At 43.1% G+C, this 22,667-nt stretch overlaps 1 protein-coding gene across 1 annotated transcript; it reads left to right on the plus strand.

Annotated features, from left to right (window-relative positions):
- The first annotated feature begins 9,385 nt into the window (after nucleotides 1–9,385).
- LOC133129481 (ornithine decarboxylase 1-like) lies at nucleotides 9,386–18,783 on the plus strand. Its single transcript, XM_061243611.1, has 10 exons — nucleotides 9,386–9,523; nucleotides 12,152–12,296; nucleotides 12,704–12,877; nucleotides 13,423–13,595; nucleotides 14,355–14,571; nucleotides 14,987–15,073; nucleotides 15,494–15,653; nucleotides 16,072–16,187; nucleotides 16,349–16,563; nucleotides 17,879–18,783. Exons 2-10 carry the CDS (start codon nucleotides 12,195–12,197, stop codon nucleotides 18,021–18,023), a joined length of 1,389 nt encoding a protein of 462 aa, XP_061099595.1. The 5' UTR covers nucleotides 9,386–9,523; nucleotides 12,152–12,194; the 3' UTR covers nucleotides 18,024–18,783.
- Nucleotides 18,784–22,667: the final 3,884 nt, after the last annotated feature.

A 22,667-nucleotide genomic window follows, 5' to 3' on the forward strand; every position in this document is an offset into this window, starting at 1 on the left:
GGACCTCCTTGCTGTGAGGAGGCAGTGCTACCCACTGCACCATCCGTGCCGCACAACAGCACAATCAGAGCCAACAAATCATGTTTTGCAGGAAGCTATGTTCCCCAGGCAATCATTGCACAACCCCCCCCCCCCCCCCCCCCGCCCACACACATTACATGTTGCCTCACGTATATGCCTGCAGCTCTCAATCATGAACCAGGTTCAGTTGCATTTCATCGAGTGCATCGACGCAAGAACCTGTGCCACATTAGCTAGAGCTCAAACCTGTATGGTCCTGTAAGCTTATCAAGATTGCTCACTCTATCTTGTAGTATCACGGTATCACTTGTAGGACAAGCTGATTTATGTTTGTTTCATGTCATGTTGTTCCGTTCACACTCTCAGTGACAAAGCAGGAAATGGACACCTCACCTATAGGCTCGACTACATGTCTCACATACCAGGGCCAACGGCCATGAACTCTCTTCCAGGCCAGACTCTCACGCAGGTGATATTAACCTTATTAAAAACACCCCGGGCAATCTTTGTACAAGCCTCCACCCCCGAAATAGGCCCATAAAGGCTGCTAAGGGCCAGCTAGATCCGGGCCACATGGCCTTACACTCACCGAGCACTTTATTAGGTATTTATTAGACTTTTTAAGACTTCTAATGCGGTAGCCTATCCACTCAGAGTTATGAAGCGTTGTGTGTTCAGAGATGCTCTTCGGCACACCACTGTTGTAATGTGTAATCATTTGCGTTACTGTCACCTTCCTGTCAGGTTTGACCAGTCTGGCTATTCTCCTCTGACATTGCTCATGAACAAGGCATTTCTGTCTGCAGAACTGCTACTCATTGGATTTCTTTTTAAACCTTTTTTTTTTGCACCATTCTTTGCAAACTCTAGAGACTAGTGTGTGTGACCCAGTCTGCCACCAATAATCATTAGGGCGGCCTGTTGCGTAGTGATTAAGGTACATGACATGATCTCCGGTGTAGCCACAATAAGATGCACACAGCCGTAGGGGCCCTTGAGTAAGGCCCTTAACCCTGCATTGCTCCAGGGGAGGGTTGTCTTCTGCTTAATCTAATCAACTGTACGTCGTTCTGGTTAAGAGCGTCTGCCAAATGCCATTAATGTAATGTCTCCTGACCTTGTGCTGCCACACAATTGGCTGATTAGATAATCGCATGAATAAGTAGGTGTAATTAAGTAAAAGCACTTACTTATTAGTATGTTCCTAATAAAGTTCTCGGTGAGTGTACAATTGAGCTACTACTTACACAAGCTTTTCACAGCTCATGAAAACCGCAGATGAAACTCTTCAGTGTCACAACCAAGCAATCAGCTATGACAGACATCTCAAGTCCAGTGCCTTGCTGGTTTTTGGTGTGTTTCCGCACTTGAATGTTTCATTTTAGTCATTTATGAACTAAAGACCTACACACCTTCTTTCCAGGGGAAAAATTTTACTGCTGATTGAAAGGTCTGCGATGGCCTTTGTGTAGGCCTTGGGGTTTTTGCAGGCGCTGCCCACGTGGAAGCTGACCCCGATGACGTCCAGGGCCAGCTCCTTCGCCCGCTTCAAGAGGAACTTGCCCATCTCCACTGTCGCACCGAACTTGTTGCTCAGTGGGAACATGGAATCCGAGTCATCCGTCTCAATGCGGAGGACCAGCCTGAGGAAGAGGAGGAGGAGGAAGGGGTGGAAGGGGCAGGGTAAGGGTCAATTTGTCCAAAGCAGATGCACTATCAGTATGGAAACTGAAGTGTCTGCAGGACATTGTTTATGTCTGCATTTATATAGCGCTGTACAATTGTTACTTCTCGTTCATCCATTTACACACACACCAAAGGGAATTGCCTGCCATGCAAGGCACAAACCCACTTGACAGGAGAAATTGGGGGTTAGGTGTCTTGCTCAGGGACACTTCGACACACCCAGGCAGGATCGCACCAGAAACTATGCCATACCGACTGCCAGACTACTGCTCTTACATCCGGAGCCTATGTCACCCCGGTTGAAAGCATCCAACCATCCAAATATCTATCCACCCATCTAAATTTCTATTATCTATCCATCAATCCATCTAGTCATCAATCCACCCAAATATTCTTCTATCTAGATGTTTATCCATCCAAATATCCATTATCAATTCACCTGTCAATCCCAATATTTCCACACACTAGTCTAACACCAATTCTCCCAACCGCTGTCAGAAACAGAATCACAAATGACAAAATTCAGCAAATTATATTGTGTAAAAATACCTAACAAAATGGTATATATTTAACATTCGATCACTGATCACAATTTTTTTTTGATCTGACTAGAGTCCAGGGGGGAGGTATTTCACAGAGCTCGCTAATAAAATCTGAACTTTTGGGTGGATGGATGACTAGATGGATTGATGGATGGATAATAGAACTTTAGATGGGTGGATAGATATTTGGATGGTTGGATGCTTTCAACCGGGGTGACATTGGCTCCGGATGTAAGAGCAGTCTGGCAGTCGGTAAGGCATAGTTGCTGGTGCGATCCTGCCTGGGTGTGTCAAAGTGTCCCTGAGCAAGACACCTAACCCCCAAGTACTCCTGTCAAGTGGGTTTGTGCCTTGCATGGCAGCCAATTCCCTTTGGTGTGTGTGTAAATGGATGAACGAGAAGCAGCAATTGTACAGCGCTATATAAATGCAGACATAAACAATGTCCTGCAGACACTTCAGTTTCCATACTGATAGTGCATCTGCTTTGGAAAAACGGGCTAGCTCCTCCTGAAGTGGTCTAGCCCTGGACGTCATCGGGGTCAGCTTCCACATGGGCAGCGCCTGCAAAAACCCCAAGGCCTACACAAAGGCCATCACAGATGCCCGCATCCTCTTTTACAAGGGGGCGAGTGTCTGGCAGCTGTAGTTGGGCGCCTGTAGGGCGGCCTGTAGCGTAGTGGTTCAGGTACATGACTGGGACCCGCAAGGTTGGTGGTTCGATCCCCGGTGTACCCACAATAAGATCCACACAGCCGTTGGGCCCTTGAGCAAGGCCCTTAACCCTGCATTGTTCCAGGGGAGGATTGTCTCCTGCTTCGTCTAATCAACTGTATGTTGCTCTGGATAAGAGCGTCTGCCAAATGCCATTAATGTAATGTAATGTAATGTAATCTGCTTTGAAAAATCTACCTGCCCCTCCTTCCTCTTTCTCAGGCAGATGCTGTGCATCGGCAGGGGGACTCAAAGGTGGCGTACCAGGGGGAACGCAAAATACGGGGAAACAGTGAAGAGCAGCTGCCTGCTCCTGGAGCTGGTGTGGGAGCTGGGCCTCGACGTCATCGGGGTTAGCTTCCATGAACCAGAGGCCTACAGCCAGGCCATCTCAGACGCCCAACGTGTCTTCGACATGGGGGTGAGTGACGGCATCACGTGAAACTTAGTGGGCAGCAGGGGAGGGAAAAGTACCCCAGAATTGAGCTAAGGCATTAGGTGAGGTACATTAAACGTATGGGTACTGTAATCACAGTCAAAGTAAAAAAAAGATAAATAAAAAAATTGTTATCCAATGGCAGGAAGCAGGGTTGGGAACAATTATGTGTTTTGGAACTCTGCACATGACATGAATCGCAGAAAAGTCGATATCATTATCACGAGAAGGGTCCATTGAACAAACCCAGAGTGATTAGTCCCAAAAACATGCTAAATTGGAGAAACATTGATAGAATATTGGTAACACTTTATAATCAGGTACATGAATTGCCATTAACCAATGTAGTTGTTAACTTGAATGAATTATTAACAAATGCATTAATTAAGCATTCAATTAATTTTGTGTTTCTTAACTCCTAACTAATACATTAATATTTATAATTTAGCAAACCATGGGATAAATGTGTAAAACCCCACGCTAACCCAACGACGGAATTTAGCGAGGGCTGAAGGTATCAGCGTGCTCGTCCTTCTGGTGTTGCTGAAAGAATACTAATAGGGTTAAAAATTAGTGGCCCCTATGCAGAGAGTCTAGATCAGCCAATAAATACACCATGATACAAAGACAGGAGTACCACTCTGCCTTCCGCTCTTTACTGGTCCGGGCTGACCAAGAATCTCCACAATAGGGCCAATATATTCACCTTCGTTTATCTGACTCCATTTTAGAATAATAATTTAGATTTTTTATCCACATTTAGTGGACGTCTTATTTATAATTTTGACTTGATCGCTATAGGAATCCTGTACTGAGAAGAACTCGCTGAACAATCCTCTGCTGGTACCACCGCATGTCACATCGCGCGTTATGTGCACATCTCACGAACTGACTAGCTATCTGTAGTCATTACAGAGGTCGCAGGAATAGCTACTCTCTGGTATATCTGTTTACAGCCTAGGGACCCAAGCAGACCAACATAGCTACGGCTGTGCTCGACATGAATGAACTACCATGCGGAGGCAAGGGATTTACCAACATAGGTCTAGTAAGTGGAAATAATCATCCTCCCTAGACCAGTTTGAGGGGGTAAACCACACATTCCCTGTGTAACATTAAGTGTCAGTAAGGAAAACCAAACAGATCAAGTTTTAACAATTTATTTTACCAGGCAGGTTACATACACGTAATTACATACTAGTTCCAAATCACAAAACATTACAACGGAAACCAAATTACGGAGTCTTAAAAGTCATACCTGGTAATAAAAGCTACATACGGGAGTCTGGCTACAGACACCCTGTATGTAGAAATTACGTGCACTGTGTGCACGGGAGGCTGATTGCATTCTCCCAGATTGCTTAGTTTACTGTCCTTAAATCCTAAATCTGGCCTTTGATGTTAACCCTAAAAATGGGTCACCCATCTGTAATTTGGAGCCACGCCTCCCCAGGAAATGCAGGGGGGTTGAGGCACATAGCTTTCACTGGGGCAGAGCTCCACACAGTTTCTCTCTGGTTCCTGGTTGGTTATGATGTCCAGGGTTTGCTGTTGCAGAAATAAAACCATTGCACCAGTCGCACTGAAACAATCAGAATAATACCAAACATGAATATTATCTAAACTGACTTTAAAGAGGGAGAGAGCAATAAAGGGGGGTTCAGGAGAAGGTCAGGGCCTAGCAGGAAGTATTTCCTCCCAACCTCTCTGTACCGTAAAGAAGTCCATCACAGGGCACACACACCATTCACTCACACACTCATACCTACGGGCAATTTAGACTCTCCAATCAGCCTAACCTGCATGTCTTTGGACTGTGGGAGGAAACCGGAGTACCCGGAAGAAACCCACACAGACACGGAGAGAACATGCAAACTCCACACAGAGAGGCCCCGGCCGACCAGGATTCGAACCCAGGACCTCCTTACTGTGAGGCGACAGTGCTACCCACTGCACCATCCGTGCCATAAGGGTGCGGAGATAGTGTGGGTTAATGGTGCATGCTCCTCGGTTAAATTACTTTACAGCCACATATTCCACAATACCAGAGGAGGCCAGCAAGCTGACCAGCCCTGAGTGATAATGCCAGATAATAATTTTTTATTATTAATAATTTCCATCTTACAAATGTATAATTAGTTGACCATTAACAAATACATCAACTTGTTTTCTCATTCCAATATAAATTGGCATGAACTCATATGGTTGTTAGCATGTATTAATGATGTACTAATACATAAACAAAAACAGCTTAACTTTTCAGTAGTTAGATAGTTAACAACTACATTAGTTCATGCCAATTCGTGTGACCTGATTGTAACGTGTTTGAAAGTGTTCTTCAGAGTAATTATGAAACTATAATTATAATATATGCCATTGCATGTACGGTGTGCATGGGAACTGCCACGATCTCCGGTTTATCAAGAAACGTGTTGGCTCCAACCCACCACTGCCAAAATGTGAGCGAAAGTGGTAATTGTGCTTGGATAATAGTTTACAACACAACTAGGGGCGACATGGCTCAGGCAGTAAGAGCAGTCGTCTGGCAGTTGGAGGGTTGCCGGTTTGATTCCCCCACCTGGGCTGTGTCGAAGTGTCCCTGAGCAAGACACTTAACCCCCAAATGCTCCTGACGAGCTGGTCGGTGCCTTGCATGGCAGCCAATTGCCGTTAGTGTGTGAGTGGGTCAATGAGAAGCATCAATTGTACAGCGCTTTGGATAAAGGCACTATATAAAATTCCAACCATTTACTTCAGGTTGTGTGTATGCGCAAAGCCTGGATTTCTCCTCAAAGGCTAAAATACTGCACTCAAAGATATGCTCTCACTGTATGCATGTACACACCCAAACAGGAAGAGAATGCAGATGCGACAAGTTTTTGATAGGGATGCATTTGCTAGCTACAAAAATATGTGACCTGATTATACCCATGGAAAGAAGAGCCACAAACTAACCAAAATCCTTTATAAAGCAACATTTACCAGCTAACACAAAAAAAACAAAATCCCTCAGATGACATGTTATGGAGCCTAACAGGCATGAATGCTGTCGGGACAACAGTTTTTGATAAGATCAAGATATGCACACATGGAAAAACAAACAAAACAAAACAAAACCAAATGCTGTTGTTGTCACAATGTTTGATAAGGGGGCATTTGCAAGGAAAAAAGAGCCACAACCTAACCAGAACCAATCAAGGAAACAAAACAGAACAAATAACACAACATTTTCAACCATTAAAGTAAATGTGGTTGTTTGTGACTAGTGAATGCTGACAAGCTGGCTAGCCTCTAAATAATGCAGGACTCCATGTTATTTTCACTTTGACATCTTGTGTTTAAAAGTTTAAAAATGATATTTTTACTCTGAATTTGAAATTAAGACATGCTGGTTATGAAAGCCAAGATATTGTTCGACAAGATGAAGATGAAAACCTAAAATTTTAAATGATTCATGTGAAATTTGCCTTCACGACTTATGACTGATCATGAAATAACAGGTCACATATGTTAATGGGTTTATGGATTCTGTAAGCCAACATTTTGGCAACCCTGGGTGAACAGTTACAAGAGGGAAATTCCCCAAACAATGCACAACAACTGTGTCTTATAAACCCCTGTGGGGATACTTATGGATGCATGGCAAACAAAAATAACAACGATAATTTAACCCCTGTGATGCAGGGCTGGGGGTGGCTACTGCTCATGTGGTGAACAGACAGAAGAACTCAAAGGGGAGGGTAGGCTTGAAGCCTCTTATTTGTCAAAAATGGAACAAGAGTTAATAAAATGAAACAAGGCAAAAACTGGCAACCCAAACAGAAGAAATCTCCCAAACACTTGCCCAAAAGGCAGCAGTCCATACCACTCCAATTCTCTAAACCCAAAAATTCTCCCCACTGAAAAAGTAACGAGGTAATTGGCCACAACTATGGCTATTAAAATCAGTCACAGCTGTGGCCACACCTGTCTATAGGGCCGGTGCTGCCACCTGGTGGACAGCACCTTAATATTTCCCTCCTGGTGCCACATTCCCTCCCTAGCTTTAAGCGATAATTAATCATTCTGAAGGGGGACCATTTGTGGGTGAGGTGTCTTGCTCAGGGACATTTCAACACACCCAGGGTGGGGGATCTAACCGGTAACCCTCCAACTGTCAGACGACCAATCTTACCGCCTGAGCCAATGTCGCCAAAGTCTCACAAGCCCAGGGCTGGGCCAGTGTAGGTTTTTTTTGTCTTCGTTCCATTTTTAACGGCGCAATATTCAATCATTGTGGTAACAGGAGATACAGTTTGAAAGCGTTAAAACTCACAATTCTATCCATATGACCTATTTTAAGATGCCATTGCTTTAGCGACAACAGTTCCTTATTTTGTAACATGTGGGTGGCAAAACAAACGTGGGGGGATCTCACCATCTCGACATTTTGGAAATCCATATACGACACAAAATAAGGTGATGTCAGTGTTCTTTCAATGACAAGTGTCCAGCGGACCAAATTCATTATAATGTAATTCAGAAAATCTGGAAAACTTGGAGAAACGTTCATAGAATGTCCATTGTTTACTTAGAAGTTCTCTGGAGGAATTATCATTGTTGTTGTTTTTATTGCATACTTCTACAAAAGTACTTGTACATATAAATGCTATTACCTACATATTGTATTGGCTCTCTGGTGCAGGATGAGCCCACGTACAAAGACCAGTATGGGTAATCCTGTTGTCCAGTAAATGTGTGATCTCCATCCATCAGGAAAAAATACAGGATAACTTCAGCTGAACCTACAACCAGCTAGCAGTACGGTGTTGAAGTAACGGTTGAGAAGTATTTTAGCATTGTCAATACGTACACTGAGAGTGGTACACTTCGGCAAAAACTGTTCTTGAGATTTTAATGCCAAAAAGTTCACGTTTTACAACAAATTTGTGATGCCTACATATTGACAAGTTTTTGACAAAGATTCTCAATGAATATATTAGTAAACAAGATGTTATCATTGTGATTATTGTACTGATTTTGTACAATCTTCTCGACCTGAGAGGGAGAGGTAGGGGGAGGGTGACAGGTTGGGGGGAAGTTCTTCTTTTCAGAATTAAAGGTGTTGTATAATTTAATGAGCAAAATACAGTATTTTATATTTATATACTTCATAAGATGTCCTTTTTGGAAAACTACATGGAAAAAATGCTCATTTTTGGTGACATTGTCATGAAATTTTAAAGGGGAAAGTGTTTTGGCTATGGCTACGAGCGTGCCAGGCACTGCCACAATAATCTGGATCCACTCAAAAATGGAAAATCATAAAAAGAAAAACATCTTCCACTTCCAATGTGTTTGAGATTTAACTTTGATTTAATAATACTTAAAAATTAACAAGAGTAATTCTGACTCGTGGAAAACAAACCCCAAAGGGTTACCTTTCAGAAGACAAGAACAGTTAAAGAACAGTAGCCATTTAATTTTGGGTATGTCATTTTCCAGCTTGTGTTAAGAAAAGGGGTGATAGAGTTAAAAACACAATTGTCATTTTGACGGTTCTTAAAAAAAATCATTCTGTTATTCTGATCCAGCCCTAGTATGTGCACACCCAAATGAAGAATGCTGTTGGCAAAATATTTTTTGCTGAGACCTGACATTACCCATGGAGAAAACAACTCAAACTCTAACACACCAGCTATCGAAATATGTGAGCTGACTAGAAATGAAAACCACATTCATGACAACATTTCATAAATACAATTGGATAACTACAGTATACTTATATTTTAAAGGGAAATTATAAAACTGTCTGCTCTATGTTCGTAGCTCAAAGTATTATACAATGCATGTTTGCCAAGAAGTAACCTTTCTATTGCATGCAACACACCTCAGTACTTTTCTTCTTCATAAACAGTTACAGAATAGTTCCAAAGAGGAGGAGACAAGTGAAGGAAAGGAGGTCACTTGTTTTTGTGTATACCAACCATATCAAGATATCACTGACACTGCAATTTGTATAGATCGATTCCCTGCCTATAAATACAGGTAGCCTACTACCTCAATGCCACTCCCAGCCGGGAACAGTACCATAGTTACAGTTACAAGCTCAGCTGGTCAGGGCATTGTGAATGGTGCTTATAAGGTGAGTGATTTTTCATGCTTTATTTCAATTGATTAACAGCTTAAGCTTCTCCTTAAAAGCAAGAACACAGGTTATGGAAAGCCATCGATGGCAAAATAAATAAATAAAAGGGTTTCATCACAGTTATTTTTGCCCAGTGACATGACTTCAGAATAATTTAAAATATTGTATTTGGGAAACCTATGAGTCAACATTGATTTTTAAAATGGGTTGCATCATGTTTAGAAGAATTTTGCACCATCTTAAGCCACATTAGAATCAGAAATAGCATGCCATTGCATGCCATAAAGAATACATTTCCAATATTCATATTGTGCTATATTGGAAACAGCTGAATAAAAAGGAGTAAATCATTAACTGACCAAATTAAAGACTGAGGTCAATCAATAGGCTCCCACTTGGTAAAAGTGTTGAAACCTGGCCACTAAAATTAACCACCTGGAAGATAATGAATTCAGAGACAAAGCAAATGATAATGAGCCACACCTGGATTGTGTTAACCCTCCCATCTTGTTAATATTGTATGACCACTTTTATAGTTGGGCTCTAATTGAGCCTTAATTATCTCGTTATTGGGCTGTAAAAGAGGCCTGGGCATTTCCAGTTTTTGGTTTAGAGAACTGGGGTGGTTTGAACTGCTGCCTGAACTGACCTTTGGGTGATTTGTTCCGTTTGGGTGGCCAGTTTTTGCCTGGTTTTATTGACTTTTGTTCCATTTCTGAGAAATAAAAGGCCTTAAACCAACCCTTTCATTTGAGTTCTTCTGTCTGTTCACCACATGAGCAGTGGCCACCCCATCATCACAGGGCCTATTGATCAGCTTCAGTCTTTCATGTGATAAAAATGTATTACCTTTTTTTGCAATTGCCACCAATGTAGCACACTATGAACATGGGAATTGTATTCATGTAATGCTTCCCAAGTTAAAAATAGTATACAAACATATTAATTTCATAAAAAACTTTACTAATAGTATTTGTACTTAAAGTAAAAACAATACTTGAAATAATAGAGGCAAAATGGTTTCACGGGGCGGCACGGATGGTGCAGTGGGTAGCACTGCCGCCTCACAGCAAGGAGGTCCTGGGTTCGAATCCCCGTCGGCCGGGGCCTCTCTGTGCGGAGTTTGCATGTTCTCCCCGTGTCTGCGTGGGTTTCCTCCGGGTACTCCGGTTTCCTCCCACAGTCCAAAGACATGCACGTTAGGCTGATTGGAGAGTCTAAATTGCCAATAGGTATGAGTGTGTGAGTGAATGGTGTGTGTGCCCTGCGATGGACTGGCGACCTGTCCAGGGTGTATTCCTGCCTTTCGCCCAATGTATGCTGGGATAGGCTCCAGCCCCCCTGCGACCCTGTTCAGGATAAGCGGGTTAAGATAATGGATGGATGGATGGAAAATGGTTTCACAGCATCGTTTGTACAAATGGGTTAGTTGTCAATGACAAATGACTGAAAATATTTAATTATATTCTTAGAATATTATAAGCACATGACATAGCAATCATTGTGACAAGAGATCATCACTTTATAAACCTGAATATATAAAATCACAGCTCCTGGAATTTTTTTTAACCTTTGAGCCACAATGATGTGATCCTTTTCAAAAACCAAATAATTGAGAAAAAAACAGTGAGGGGCATAGAACTGGGTTTACTTAAGTGAGGTTTGAGGCACTTAAACGTTGTGGAGGAGTTAAATTACCTTATAGACCTGGTATATCCATAAGTGTTCATTAAAACTTCTGACGCCAATGTGTTATGGCAACAAAAACCTTCATCAGGGCGTGGCTTGTCTTGGCTTGCCACATGGTTGTACTTTCACAGTTATTTTACTACGCTCTTGGCACCATCTATGTATTTTTCTGCTTGTTTCCCTCTGTTCAGTGAACACCACATATTTCTCCTGAGCTCTTCAGCCTTTTCTTTGAGCACCTAGTGATCTGTTGCTTTTCTCAACCAAATAATTCAACTTTTTAGTGGAGAAAATACCCATCTTTATTAGTCGGCAAGAGCATTGCCCCTGCCCAGGCTGACTTAAAGCAATAATGAGGTCAGTGGTGAAAATGGAAAGATTTGCTTTGAATAAAAACATTAAAATAGTGATGTCCTCACACGCACGCACACATACGTACAAAGGATATTGAGGCCATGACCTAAGTGGTAGGTGGGGGCCTGCTCCTGCCCCAACCTGGCTGGTATCACTGCCCCTAGGCTGTGCGGATCTTATGGTGGCTACACCGGGGATCGAACCACCGACCTTGCGTGTTCCACTCATGTACCTTAACCACTACGCTACAGGCCGCCCTTCAGAACTGTGCGCCCCATTATGCAACTCATTGATCTGATCTGGGTGCAGTTGGTGGTGTGGGGAGAAGTGGTTTAACCCTTGTGTAGCCTTAACATTCTGTATATTCCCTGTGTCCTAAGGGTGAAAAGCAGCTTATTTGAATTTTTAACCACAAATCTATTTTGCATGAAAGAAACAACCTGTCACTCATCACAAACCTTGTCATAAAATTTCAAGTTGAAAAAAGATCATTTAAGGGGTTTTCCTCTGCGGTTAAACATAGTGGTGGGTCAAGGGTTAACATATAAGCAGATATGTTTTATTTTCCCCTTGTCTTTGCAGATAGAAACATCTTCAAAAGAAACAAATAAAAAAACTGGCAACCATGAGCACTTTCACTCCAGAGGACTTTGGCTTCACCTTCCTGAAGGATGGGACTTCTGTCCAGGACTTTATCGATCAGAGGATCAAGGCGTTGTCTGCGTCGGTGAGAGTTTGAGCTGTCATGGAAGGCTGCTGGTCAGGTCTTGGAAATAAGCTGTATACTCCCCTTGTCCTAAGGGTAAAAAATGACCAGCCTTCACTAAACCCTTAAAATAGAGCCGCATAATTGAATTTTAACCACCCCCCCAAAAAAAACAAAAAAAAAACCTGTCACTCATCACCAACTTTCATTAAATTTCAAGTTGAGAAAAGATCATTTCGGGGGTTTTCTCTGCTGTTAAACATACTGGCAGGTATGACCCTTAACACACAAGTGTTAAGCAGGCAGATCTCTCTCCACCAGAATTTGAGATCCATGGTTTGGCGTCTTGCCTTGCTGCCGCTGCGTTGATGCCTGTCTGTTGTGTTTCGAGCTCGGTGTCCTTGATGTCCCCTTTCGCCGTTCCCTAGGATGCCAAGGATGCCTTCTACGTGGCGGACCTGGGGGAGGTAATGAGGAGGTACCTGTTGTGGGTACGTGAGATACCTCGCGTCACACCCTTCTACGCCGTCAAGTGCAACGAAAGCCGCCCCATTGTCATGATGCTTGCCGCTCTGGGGACAGGGTTCGACTGCGCCAGCAAGGTACTAACCCCAAGCCAGAAGAGTGTCAGTGTATGAATGATTGTGTTCTCAGCAATTACCTTGGCTTTATCTGGCTAATTAGTAAATATGTAAAAAAATGTTAGCTACACATATGAAACACTGATTTTTGCTCCAGGTTGCTTATTCAGGACATTGTTTACATCAAAGCCCACCTCATTCAACAGCTTCAGATCTCATTGAGCTACTTAGTAGGTATTAGTAGAATCAGGTGTGCCAAATTAGGGTTGAAGTGAAAACCTACAGGACGGTAGATCTCCAGGAACATATTTTTTTCAAATAGATCATATATATTTTATTCCGAGTTTAGGCAATGGGTGTTTTTCTTTTTTTTTCAAGATATATTTTTTGACCCCTATATCAGGATACAAATGATATTGTGGGCTGAGTGTGTTCTCATGCTTGCTTATTAGTAGTGTGCTAGTTAATTCATAGAATAGACTCCAGTTCAACATTTGTTGTCCTCATCTGAACCACTTGAGATGCCCTGTGATCCTGTTTTTGCCTTTGCCCCGTTCCGCTTTTAGTATGAGATGCATCTCATAACGTCTCTCGGGGTGGACCCCAGCAGGATCATCTATGCCAACACCATCAAGCAGCGCTCCCACCTCAAATACGCCGCTGCCCATGGGATCCAGAAGATGGTCTTTGACAACGAGGCAGAGCTTATTAAGATTGCCCAATGCTGTGAAAATGCCAAGTGAGTGGTTTCTATATATTTTTGCTCTTTTCTGCTTGGCACTCCACCAACTATTTAAGTCAAATGAAATGCATTAATTAAATATATTCAGGGCACATGAGTACCAACTGGCCTGGAGCCAGTATCAAATGTCCAATTGCGGTAAGGGATTCAGTGTCTGACTGTCTGACGTACACTGCTGCCTTTGTCATTTTGTCACACCCAAACGACAATCTCCAGGTTGCAGTTGCAAAATGTAGAATCTAGATTGGACATCAACTGTCTAATTACTTTTGGTCCCCTAAAATGGGAGGGACACTGTATAAACATGGATGTGGTTCCTACACGGATCACCTGATGTGGATGGAAACACCCTCAAATTAAAAGTGACCATCTGCACTTCAACACGATTTTCCTTGTTTCATTTCAAATCCAATGTGGTGGAGCAACAAAAGAACAGAAGTTGTAGCACTTTCAAAGTACTTACAGACTGCACTGTGTGACGGGCTGATGCTTGGATGGGTAGACTGATGGATGCATATTTAGATGGATGAGTAATAGATATTATAAATACTTGGATAGACAGACATTTGGATGGAAGGATATTTGGGGTGGTGAATAGTAAGATGGATAATAGAAATTTATACAGACATTTGGATGGATGGATGCTTCAAATGTAAAAACAATACTCTGCAGACACATCGAGTTTCCACATTTGTGCATCTGCTTTGGAAAAACTCACCCTTGACCGGGCCCCTCCCACGCTTTCCTCTTCCTCAGGCTGGTCCTCCGCATTGCCGTGGATGACAAGTATTCCAAGTTGAAAATGAGCAAAAAGTTTGGGGCGAAGCTGGAGAGATGCCCGGCACTCCTGAAACGTGCGCAGGAGCTGGGCCTGGACGTCATCGGGGTCAGCTTCCACGTGGGCAGCTACTGCATGAAACCTGTGGCTTACACAGAGGCCATCGCAAATGCCAAAGGCATCTTTGACCTGGCGGTGAGCACCTGGCACCATGTGAAAAGCCCTACTCAGTTGGCAGCTACAGTTAGAAATGCCATACAATGTTGTAAAGGTAACTATTTGGACAATAAACCCAAATCAGCGATCTCAAATTCCAGGTCGAGAGGGCTGTTCTTATTTTTTCTTATCTTTCAATCATAAGTTACATTTTGCCCCTAGAAAGAAGATGTGTGGGTCTTATCTAACACATGATTAGAATTAACCATTCAAGTACTGAAACACACCAGAAACCAGTAGATGTCGTAACTATCGAGGACTGGACTGGAGATTTGTCATAGCTGGTTGTGACACTGAAGCATCTGTGGCTTGATGAGCTGTGGTCTTGTGTGTGTGGTAGGAGTCTGTATTGTGTAAAGGATGTAAAGAGTCATTCATGGCTGATTGTTTGCAGGCAAAGATTGGCTACAAAATGACCTCCCTGGACCTTGGTGGAGGATACCCTGGGTTTGACATTCCCAATGTTCTTAACTTTAAACAGGTAATCATTTTTCCACTCTCTCAGAAAGCACACAGCAGGTGTGCAGGGGAGCCTCAGGTCTCGTCTCATAAGAGGCTGATGTGGATGTGAAGGCTGATGGTGAGCCTGCACTCACCGACGCTGTAGAAATGAATGTGTAGGTTTAGCATGCTCAAGTCAGGCTTTGGAGGCCAGTAGTGCTGCTGGTTTCTATTATTTACAACAACAAAGGTAATGGTTTTGAACTTGAATGCCAGGTGAGTGGAGGATAATCAGTGACTTTGATCAGACAGTCAGTTAACAATCAGTTAGAAGAGAGAACAAGCATTACTGCTGGCCAGACTTAGACAATCTCGACTCGCACAAGAGATACTGAAGAACAGGAGGGTTTCATTGTGATCCAATCATGACCTGACCTGACCAATACATCCCCATTTCCAGTTTGCAGTTGAAATAAACCTTGCTCTGGACAAGTACTTCCCCGTCAGCACCGGAGTCCAAATAATCAGCGAGCCGGGTCGCTTCTTTCAATCATCAGCCTACACGCTGGCTGTCAATATCATCGGTAAGAGGGTGGACATGGAGAAGTCGGCCGACGATGGTGAGTTTGCTCTGTAATTAAGCTTTATCCCCAGTCTGGCACAGTTCTGTTTCCACATAGTCTGAACACACAACATACTTCATGAGATCTGAAGTGGGGCGGCCTGTAGTGTAGTGGTTAAGGTACATGCAGTGGTTAAGGTACATGAGTGGGACCCGCAAGGTCGGTGGTTCGATCCCCGGTGTAGCCACAATAAGATCCGCACAGCCGTTGGGCCCTTGAACAAGGCCCTTCACCCTGCATTGCTCCAGGGGAGGATTGTCTCCTGCTCAGTCTTATCGACTGTAAGCCTCTCTAGATAAGAATGCCATTAATGTAATGTAATGTAATGTAATGAAGTGGAGCAAGGTCACCTGTAAGATGGCACCTGTTTCTTCTCATGCAGCTCTCAACTCCAACTCTCCTCTCATTCCCACAGGCAAAGAAGACGGGGCCAACAGAAAGACTATTAGTTACTATGTGAATGATGGCATCCACACTTCATTCGAATTTGTCGTTTTCCCCAATGCCTATGTCCTGCCAAGTACACACAAGGTACGAGCACAAAGTTTGTCATTGGTTTTGTTGCTTTCATAGTCCTGGCAACCCTGCCAATCTGCAGTGCCAGATCATTTGTATGTGTGTCTGCATAAGTAACCATGTACTGTTGCAGTTCCAGGTTGTGTTTGAGTTTATGTATCCCTGTCTCACTGCAGAGAAGCAAGCCAGGTGAGCACTTCTACCCCAGCACCATCTGCGGACAGACCTGTGATGGGCACGACCAGATTGTGGAACATTACAGCCTGCCAGAGGCACAGGAGGGTGAATGGATGTTCTTCCACCACATGGGAGCCTACAGCGTCAGCGTCATGACCGATTTCAACGGCTTCCCAAAGCCTGAAACCCAATTTGTGATGACCCGGAAAGCATGGTATATGCCTGAGTATCTTATGTTTTCTGTCCTTTACTTGATATTCTCCCTTATTTGTAACATTGTCAGGGACCAGAACAATAGACCCAGCAGCAAGACCACAGTTTAAAGTCTTTATTAACCTTGCAGCAGAGTAGACAGGCAGGTTTTAGTAACCAGCAAGCCGTAGCAACAGAGATCAGGTAGTTTGTGAACGACATTCAAACAAGGGGGTCGGTACAACGGCAAACAGATATAGCGGGGGTAATCCAAGATGTAGTCACAGGCAAAGGGTTGATAACACACGGGCAGTCCAAACAAAAACAGAATCCAGAAACAAAAACCGAAACAAGCCAAACAGGATCGAAAAACTATGGATCAACTCAAAGCAGAAGGATAAATCAAGAGGCGGAGGTCTAAGACAAAATGGGTCATAACAGAAATCAATCAGAAATAAATGCTGGAGAGTATGGTCATGACACATAACAATCTGGCTACGAAAGACAGAAACAAATGGGTTTAAATATGCGCAACTAAACTCGGATCAAAACGAGACACGTGGAATCGATGACGGCAGACAGGAAGGAAGTACATATAAGGACTGGGAAGGTGGAGACATGAAACAAGTCTCAGATGAAATGAACACACTAGGGTAAGTACAGAGGGAATGAATACACGGAAACACTAACAACTTAGACAAAAACTGACAATGAAAAAACACAGAACCTGCCAAACATTTATTTTACAGGGAAGGTGGATGACAATTGAAAAAAACATGTGCTGGAATGCGAGGGTGCCAGTTTTTGCTGTGCAGCTGATTCCTGTGATGTGGTTAGGTAGATTTATTGGTGCAGTCAATAAATCTACATTAAAATTTATCAACCAAATGAAGCTATTCCTCTCTAGCCTGCTTAAAGCTCCTGCAAGAAATCATAGAATGTTTCTGGAGATCAGATCAATTTATTCAAGAAGCTGACAGCAAGGCTTCCAACATACTTCTGAACTCATTTGGGCCTCAAAAAGTGGTTTGATAATGACATCATGCATTTCAATCGTGAATGAAAAAAAAAAAGACTTGGAAGAAATACAAAGTGAACAAAGCCTTGCTGCAACTTGAGCCAGCGAACATTTTTGTGGTGAAAGGTTGTCTTGGCATTCAGGTGAAATCCCTGCTCCATGGCCAGCACCCTGCACATGGCCAGCAGGTGTGGGCTCGGTTAGTTCTTGATTGGTAGACCCTCTGGGTCAACCTAGTAGCTGCTGGATGCCATTGTAGATACTAATCTCCATTGAACAACCCCCCCCCCCCCCCCCCCCCCCCCTTTCCTGTCTCCAGGCAACGCTTTCTGCAGATTGCTGCTGCTAAGGGGGACCAAGTCCTTCTTCAACAGCCCAGTCCCCATGATGAGCCGGATGCCTTCTGCCCTGTGGAACCTGGCCTCGCCCGCAAGCACAACCTGACAGGGAAGGAGGGGAAATGATTTGTTTAGGGAGGGTGAGAGGCAAGAGTGTGCATGTTGATCCTTTCCTCGATGGTGTAGGGTGTGAACTTTCTTTTTTTATGAATTGGAGCAAGACTTATAGACAATGATGAAATCAAAAACAAAGCATATGATCATGAGCCATTCAACACACATCTCTCTATTCTCATTCCTTTTCCCAACTGCATGTTTGCCCATCGACTGTTTGTACCCCCATTTTAACTCCCATCTTTAGCATTTGCTCATTAGAATGATGTCTCTGGCTCCTACCCTGCCACCTAGGTGAAGTTGGTTCAAGGTGTCATAGAACGTGGCCTTGAGGTCATCATCTGCAGCATTGGTAGGTGCATAGAACAGCATTATGAGGGGTTTCATTCTCTCGCTATTTGGTTCTGAAAGAAGCAGTGATGAGGCAACAGACGATTGGTTCCAATGCAATCGGAGCCTTCCGGGTCTTGTTAGTCATCACAACGCCTACTCCCTCTGTGTAATTCACTCGCTCTGCTTCATGCCTGGAGTAGATCACGCACTGCACTGGGTTCAGTCTTTAAAGAATTCATTATCTACCAAATGCTTGGTTTTGGAGTTCATGATTCACCACGCTTTAATTTGATCAGTTATAGTTTAAAACATGATATGATATCACATGTTCAGGATAGTGTTTTTGCAACCAAAATGTCACTGGATTTCTTTTCACTTATTTTGTTCCTTCGGGTCACACACTAGTACCTTTTCCTCAAAAATAAATACATTTACAACATTTGTAGCAAGTTGTGCTTTTATTTTCTTTTCCCTTTTTTGCAACACTGCCTTGGCACCTTCACTTGCTTCCCTTTGTGTGTTTGTGTGTGTTTCTTTTTCCTTATCTTCCCCCGACACTTTTCTGAACAGTAGATTAGCATCAATATTGTTCTTTCCAGGCCAATACTGGACTTGGAAATCATATTGAGCTCGGCTGTGGTAAGCACGTACGTGAAGGAATTATTATCCGTACGTACAGTAAATTGGGTGCCGTATATGGTAATTGTGGAATTTGTCCACGACAGCCCACTTGAGTGACAGAAACTCTAGCTGATGGATTACGTAGTTATGTTTTGACAAACTCAACTTCCTGCCTCAACTCTTCAGGATATTCCTGGTAGAGGACAGCACTGTCCTGTCAAGCTTGCATCAACATGAAGGACATCTACCCAACATGAAGGACATTTCCCCATTCTGATGGTTGATGTGAATGTTAACTGAAGCTCCTGACCTGTACCTACATGACTATGCATTTGCACTGCTGCCACTCAATTGGCTGATTAGATAATAAGTAGGTGTAATAAAGTAAAAAAATTTCCTAATAAAGTGCTCGGTGAGTGTAGCTTGTTGGGATCCACAAATGGCAATACTGGAGCGCGGGTAAGGCCGCGGGTAAGGCCTCTCGCCGAAGGGCTCTGACTCCTTCAGGTAGGTTTTGGCTTTTCCTCGACTGCTCAACTTCTTTTGACGTTGGGTAGGGGCACAACCCTCAGCCAGCTCTGTCAGGGGGTGAACAATTGTCGATCCAACTCTCGTAGAAGTCTCTCCTCATGCTCTTCCAATGTCTTTCCATTCCAAAAAAAAAAAAAACATTACAATTGTTTGAATCGCTAAATAAATTAAATACAATAAAATAAAAATGGAAAACCCCTCTGGGACTTTGTTACACCTACTTATTCATACAATTATCTCATCAGCCAATTGGGTGGCAGCAGTGCAATGGTAAATGGTTGGGATTTATATAGCACCTTTATCCAAAGCGCTGTACAATTGATGCTTCTCATTCACCCATTCATACACACACACACTCACACACTCACACACTCACACACACCAATGGCGATTGGCTGCCATGCAAGGCACCAACCAGCTCCTCAGGAGCAGGTGTCTTGCTCAGGGACACTTCGACACAGCCCGGGTGGGGGATCGAAAGAGCAACCCGCCGCTGCCAGACAACTGCTCTTACTGCCTGAGCCATGTCGCCCCATACAATGCATACAATCATTTTGATACAGGTCATAAGCTTCAGTTAATGCTCACATCAACCATCAGACTGTGGAAAAATGTTATCTGTGAATAAGTAGGTGTAATAAAGTAAAAATGTTCCAAATAAAGTGCTTGGTGGGTGTATTTACTATTGGTAGCTGAAATACGAACTTAATGGCCAAGATGGTCATAATGATAATTTCTGCGTGAAGCGAATTGAATGGCTCAGAGCTTAAAGCTAGAACACTGTGTTATCTATGCAATACACTAGGAATTGGGAATGTGAACTGCCAATGGATTATTGTTATCAGTTTGAATGTTCGGGAAATTACCCATGCACAATATACATGTTTTCATGATGAATTGAAGCATTTTATTTTTGACAAATGAAAGTCTAAAGTTAAGGGGAAGGGGGAGATCTGCTGAAACACCACTGAATCAAGCCTTTATGGCAGAGTGGCTAGACGACAGCCACTCCGGAGTAAAAGGTTTACGAGAGCCCGCTTGGAGAGCATGAGGAATATAGGGTCTCTGGTCTGATGAGATAAAAATGTAACTCTTTGAGCAGACCTCCAAGCACTATGTCCGGTGAACACCAGGCATCACCTGGCTAATACCATCCCTACGGTGAAGCATGGTGGTGGCAGCATGATGATATGGGGGTGCTTCTCAGTGGCAGGGACAGGGAGGCTGGTCTGAATGGAGGGAAGGATCATGGCAGCCAAATGCAGAGAGGGCCTTGAAGAAAACCTGCTCCAGAGTGCACACAACCAATACAGCAATGACAACGCTAGAGTGGCTTTGAGGATTTTGTGCAAAACGGTATAAAAATGCTTACTTTAATACCCTTTTTGCACTACTTTACATTACATGTTATTTGGCTGACGCATCTATCCAAAGCGACTTACAGTTGATTAGACTAAGCAGGAGACAATACTCCCCTGGAGCAATGCAGGGTTAAGGGCCTTGCTCAAGGGCACACATGGCCACACCAGGGATCAACCATCGACCTTGCAGGTCCCAGTCACGTACCTTAACCACTGCACTACAGGCCTTCTTGTTTCAGTGGCCGTTGGAAGACTAAGTGCTATCAAGTGTGTTTTTCAAACAGTCCGTTTTTGTCCTATATTAGCAATGTTACCGTTCTCCATTAAAATTGAAGTGTCCTCAATCCCCAACTGATTTATAGACAATTGTTTTGCTTATTTAATTGAAGTGGTCTTCTTCAATATGAACTATTCACAATAAGACTCCCCATTGAGGTCAGAACTGTACAATCTCTCCCCACCTTCAAACTGAAGACGCACCTCTTCAAGCAGCACCTCTCCCCATCCCTCCTTACCTCCCTGTGATCCGTAATTGTTGTCTTTGTGATTTATGTAGTATTTCGGTATTTTTAGTTGGCTAGGAAAGCAGTATTTGGATAGTTAAGTTTGGTCACTTTTGCTTTGTTGTTTGTTTATTTGTTGCAAAAAAAATAAATAGGCCCTGGTCCTTATCTTTGTTGTACAGGTAGCAATTGAAATTGTACTTCCCTCTCGGGCAGGGGTGGGCAATTCCGGTCCTGGAGGGCCGGTGTGTATGCAGGTTTTTGTTTCCACCAATTAACCTGGCTAAATGAACTAATTGGCTGCATGCACCAACACTGGTTCACTCAAAGATCAGAGCACAGTAAAACCGGGGGACACAAGAGCAGTCTTCGGCTGTCATTCATCAAGAAATGTACTGTAGCTAAAATGTCAGATGGCATAAAAGGCTAATTATGTAATTAAGGCCAGAAGTTGGTATGAAATCCAGAAATGGATACGGCCCTCTTTGCCCACCTCTGCTCTAGGGTCTTTCAGCGCACTTAGCCCTGGTTATGGGTATGCACTTTGTTGTACGTCGCTCTGGATAAGAGCGTCTGCCAAATGCCAATAATGTAATGGAATGTAATGACTCTGCCTGTGTTTATAGTCCTTAAATTTGGGTTTCAAAATATGCAGTTGACAGGCCAGTACGGCATTTAAATGTCAGCGTGTTCACTGAAAAGGGGTGGGATAAACCATGTTGTGGTTTGAGTGTGTTTGTTGCTGCAATTCCTCTTAGAAGTCAGAAATTACCTATTGTACCTTTAATTTAGGACTGAAATAAAGAACTACTTCTACTATGAATGAAGACTGCTGGGACGTCTACTTCGCAGTAAACAGACATAGCCACTAGATGGTGCCAAGTGCACAGATGGAGTGCAGATAATCCATTATCACAGACAGGCTGTTGTTCACACAACAGAATGGATGATGGATGGAGTGTTGTTGAAATTATATATTCATGTGATTATTTCATTATTAATTACTTATCATATTATTAATTGCTTATCCTTTACTAATTTCTTATACTATTATTGGTTGCTTATGCTGGAATGATCCAGAGTATGCACACTTATTAAAGTATCATAACTTGCCTTGTGCTACTCAATATTATATTCTGTAACTGTGTGAGTGGAGATGTCTCCCTGTCTGTACCATGGGCCTCCAAGGCCACGGCCATTAACTGTGTGTTCTGGATTATCTTGTCTTGGTGCCTAAGAGCCTGCAGAACCAAAAACATAATACCTCATGACGGAAGCTACCATGGGGATTATCTTCCTAGAAACAG

The sequence above is a fragment of the Conger conger genome, chromosome 1 (assembly GCF_963514075.1).
Source record: "Conger conger chromosome 1, fConCon1.1, whole genome shotgun sequence".
NCBI classification, from domain to species: domain Eukaryota; kingdom Metazoa; phylum Chordata; class Actinopteri; order Anguilliformes; family Congridae; genus Conger; species Conger conger.

Bases quoted from the DNA above. Each gene is read 5' to 3' on its own strand.
- LOC133129481 (XM_061243611.1), top strand. From the start codon at position 12,195: ATGAGCACTTTCACTCCAGAGGACTTTGGCTTCACCTTCCTGAAGGAT. The intron at 13,596-14,354 runs GTGAGTGGTTTC...CCTCTTCCTCAG, and splicing joins CAATGCTGTGAAAATGCCAA to GCTGGTCCTCCGCATTGCCG. The intron at 15,654-16,071 runs GTGAGTTTGCTC...TCATTCCCACAG, and splicing joins GGAGAAGTCGGCCGACGATG to GCAAAGAAGACGGGGCCAAC.